This window comes from Boleophthalmus pectinirostris, unplaced genomic scaffold (assembly GCF_026225935.1).
Source record: "Boleophthalmus pectinirostris isolate CB_2022bp ecotype Guang Dong unplaced genomic scaffold, ASM2622593v1 HiC_scaffold_3, whole genome shotgun sequence".
Classification (NCBI taxonomy): Eukaryota; Metazoa; Chordata; class Actinopteri; order Gobiiformes; family Gobiidae; genus Boleophthalmus; species Boleophthalmus pectinirostris.
In genome coordinates this window covers 41,403,612-41,407,461 of record NW_026571299.1, presented here as the reverse complement: position 1 = coordinate 41,407,461, position 3,850 = coordinate 41,403,612, and the positions used below count along the sequence as shown (strand labels likewise).

At 41.2% G+C, this 3,850-nt stretch overlaps 1 protein-coding gene across 1 annotated transcript; it reads left to right on the top strand.

Moving 5' to 3' along the window:
* Positions 1 to 278: 278 nt before the first annotated feature.
* Positions 279 to 2,435, top strand: lrrn1 (leucine rich repeat neuronal 1). The gene has a single exon (XM_020935908.1). The coding sequence runs from the start codon at positions 279 to 281 to the stop codon at positions 2,433 to 2,435; it is 2,157 nt and encodes a 718-aa protein (XP_020791567.1).
* The last annotated feature ends 1,415 nt before the right edge of the window (positions 2,436 to 3,850 follow it).

Genomic DNA, 3,850 nt, shown 5'->3' with positions numbered 1-3,850 from the left:
TCACAGGTTGCCTAGCCTAGCAACTGTAACCAGGGAGGAAGAATAATGTGTGGGTTTTAACAAAGGTTTTGAACTACAGTACACAATTTGCAACACCATTATGTTTGTATTGTTCTAATCAGAATTACTCTTTATGTTTCAGGTTCTACTGCTTCTTGAAGATTGCTGGACTTGGCCTCAGCAGAAGCCCCCTAAGCTGCCTCACCTTTGGAAAATTTGGTTGATGATTGTGACACACCAGCTCTTCAAGTGGACTGCCCCTCCCATCCCTCCCCATCATGGCTAAACTCAAGATCAGCGTATGTTTGTTGGGACACTTATTTTCTGGAGTCATCTCTGTACTGGCAGGTGTTTCCTATGGCCAGACCAGCAGTGAATGCCCACAGTTGTGCGTGTGTGAGATCCGACCTTGGTTCACTCCGCAGTCTACTTACAGGGAAGCTATTACTGTGGATTGCAATGATCTTCGGTTAACTCGCATTCCAGGGAATCTGTCCAGCGACACCCAGGTCCTGCTTCTTCAAAGTAACTATATTGCACGGACCAGTGAGGAACTCGAGCAGCTCTTCAACCTGACTGAGCTGGATCTTTCACAGAACAACTTCAGTAGCATACGAGATGTTGGACTTACCAATATGTCTCAGCTAACCACCCTGCACCTAGAAGAGAACCAGATTACAGAAATGCCCGATTTTTGTCTTCAGGATCTCAGTAATCTCCAAGAACTTTACATTAATCACAATCAAATCAATACAATCTCGTCCAATGCTTTTTCAGGTCTGCAGAACCTACTCAGGCTGCATCTCAACTCCAACAAGCTCCAAAGCATCAACAGCCAGTGGTTTGAATCTACACCCAACCTAGAGATTCTTATGATTGGGGAAAATCCTGTCACTGGAATTGTCGACTTTAATTTTAGATCGCTGGTTAACCTTCGGAGTCTTGTTTTGGCTGGAATGGAATTAACTGATGTTCCTCCAAATGCTTTTGTTGGGCTTGACAATCTTGAAAGTCTTTCATTCTATGATAATAATCTAGTTAGAATTCCACAAAAAGCTCTACGGAAACTACCCAACCTCAAATTTTTGGATTTAAACAAAAATCCTGTGCACAAAATTGAAGAAGGTGATTTCAAGAACATGCTGCAGTTAAAAGAACTAGCTATCAACAACATGGCGGAACTAGTTTCTATTGACCACTATGCTTTGGATAATCTCCCTGAACTTACTAAATTGGAAGCTACAAACAACCCAAAGTTTTCCTTCATAAACCGCCAAGCATTCCGTGACGTTCCAGCCTTAGAAAGTCTAATGCTCAATAGTAACTCCTTAAATGCCCTGTACCAGTCCACTGTTGAGTCACTTCCTAACCTTCGTGAGATCAGCATTCACAGTAACCCACTGCGCTGCGACTGTGTCATCCAGTGGATGGGATCAAATTCAACAACTGTTCGCTTCATGGAACCTCTCTCCATGTTTTGTGCCATGCCTCCAGAGGTCCGAGGTTTGCATGTGAGGGAAGTAGTCCAAAAGGGGCTAGTGAACCAGTGCTTGCCCATGATCGCACATGATACCTTCCCTAGTCACCTGAACCTGGATATTGGTGTGACTGTAGATTTAGATTGCAGAGCCATGTCACAGCCTGAGCCAGAGATTTACTGGGTGACACCGATGGGGAACAAAATCATGATGGACATGCTGTCTGACAAGTACAGCCTCACCACTGAGGGAACTCTCAGGATCACAAATATCCAAGTGGAGGACTCAGGCAGGTACACCTGTGTGGCTCAGAATTCACAAGGTGCGGATACTAGAGTAACGGCTATACAGGTAAATGGCACTTTGTTAGATACCACTCAGCTTATGAAGATTTATGTCAAGCAGACAGAATCTCACTCCATATTAGTCTCCTGGAAAATCAATTCAAATGTCATGACCTCTAATCTCAAATGGTCCTCTGCCACCATGAAAATAGACAACCCTCATATCACGTACACCGCCAGAGTCCCTGTGGATGTCCATGAGTACAATCTCACTCATCTACAGCCAGCGACAGAGTATGAGGTTTGTCTCACTGTATCCAATATCCGCCAGCAGATGCAGAAGTCCTGTGTTAATGTGACAACAAAGCAGGCTACTTTTGCTGTGGAAATCTCTGTCCATGGCACAAACACAGCCCTGGCAGTTGTCATGGGGACACTGTTTGCTATCATCAGTTTGGCCACACTGGGTGTATACATTGCCAAAAGGTGGAAGAGGAAAAATTATCATCATTCCTTGAAAAAGTACATGCAGAAAACCTCATCAATACCACTGAATGAACTGTACCCTCCTCTGATTAACCTGTGGGAGGTGGACAGTGAAAAAGAGAAGGAAGGCTCAGCAGAGAGCAAACCCAGCCAGGTGGACACTACACGCAGCTACTACATGTGGTAGTGTGTGAGCCTGGTACATGTCTGCTGCAGGAGCACAAACTTACTCTTCTAAACAAGTGAACTATGTGACTCTTACAGAATCTGTCCTCTCTTTGCTCAGACTGACGTATGGTAGCGAACGTCGAGCAGACATTCCACATTTTTAGTTTAGCAAACTGCCTTTTTACCTCCTGTCTGAATTCAACTCTGGATTAACAGCTTTGTGTAGCTTCATGGACTCAGTAGTCACTCTTCTCTATTTTTAGTACCTGTTTTGATGAACACAGCATGAGTATTGTCACAGCTTCAGAGAAGATGAAACCATTTTCTCTGACAGAACTTTGTTTACTTGTGAAACAGTTTCACTGTTGACTGTTGTGCACTGAGATATATATGCTAATTTGTCTAATATAAGATGACAAAGTTAGACTTAATATGCTGTCTATTGAAAATGTTAGCACCTCTTTGGGACTCTGTACTCTGAATCCAGCTAAGCTATTAGGGGGTTAAGTTCATCATTTTTGTTGAATTAATATTATGGTGCTTTCCATTTAGCGTAGTTTGAGTTACTCTTATCAAAGTAAAAGTATGCTTTCAGTTCTAATTTGAAATGAAGATTTAGCAATCTCAAATACAGGGTAAAAGACCTGGTTTCAGAGTTCAAGGCCATGTAATGTTGTATTAACTTTGAATTCACAGAGCTTTTGTACACAAATTCACATGTTTGAGTTAGAGTTACGTCAACGACATGACTGTAAACCAGCAGTAGAATGATGAATGTTATTCTAGGTTTGTAGAGGAGCCACATTTCTTCTTCTTTTTTTTTTTTTTTTTGCTTTCTTTTGCTAAAAACATATACAATCACTAGCTTTGTTGTGGTTTACACCAACATGTTTATTGAGGAGCAATTCAATAAAATCTTTCCTCATTTTAAAGAGTGATTTCCAAATCTTTTGATATTGTAAATATAAGAGAATGTTAATTAAATCAAACGCAAAAGATTCTGAAGATTAAACGATTGCCTCTAAAATAGCACTTGTGAATGATGAGCATCGCTGTAAACTCTCATTTTCAACCTCCACTAAGTGTTGATAGAGAGAGGGCTGTGGCTGTGTAAAGCAATTATCACAGAATAATTTACATTTAAATCCCAGGAGAATATAATTACTGAACAATATGCCTTCCAGTACCACAATTTCAAAACTAAGATACAGACAGGAGAATGTTGAGAATGTCGTGTCTTATTATACAATGCATTTGTATAGAAGGCTGTAGAGAGGCCGAGTACAGGTGAGCCTGGCAAAGATATACTGTTATGCAAATGAAACCAGAAAGTGATTATGGAATACATGTTGTTTTTTGTGATTCACCCTGATAACAATATTGTTTCTACCAAGTGTATCCCATGGGCTATTCACTGCATTCTAATAGAGAGGG

Excerpts from the sequence above, each read along its gene's own strand:
- lrrn1 (XM_020935908.1), top strand. The coding sequence starts at position 279 with ATGGCTAAACTCAAGATCAGCGTATGTTTGTTGGGACACTTATTTTCT.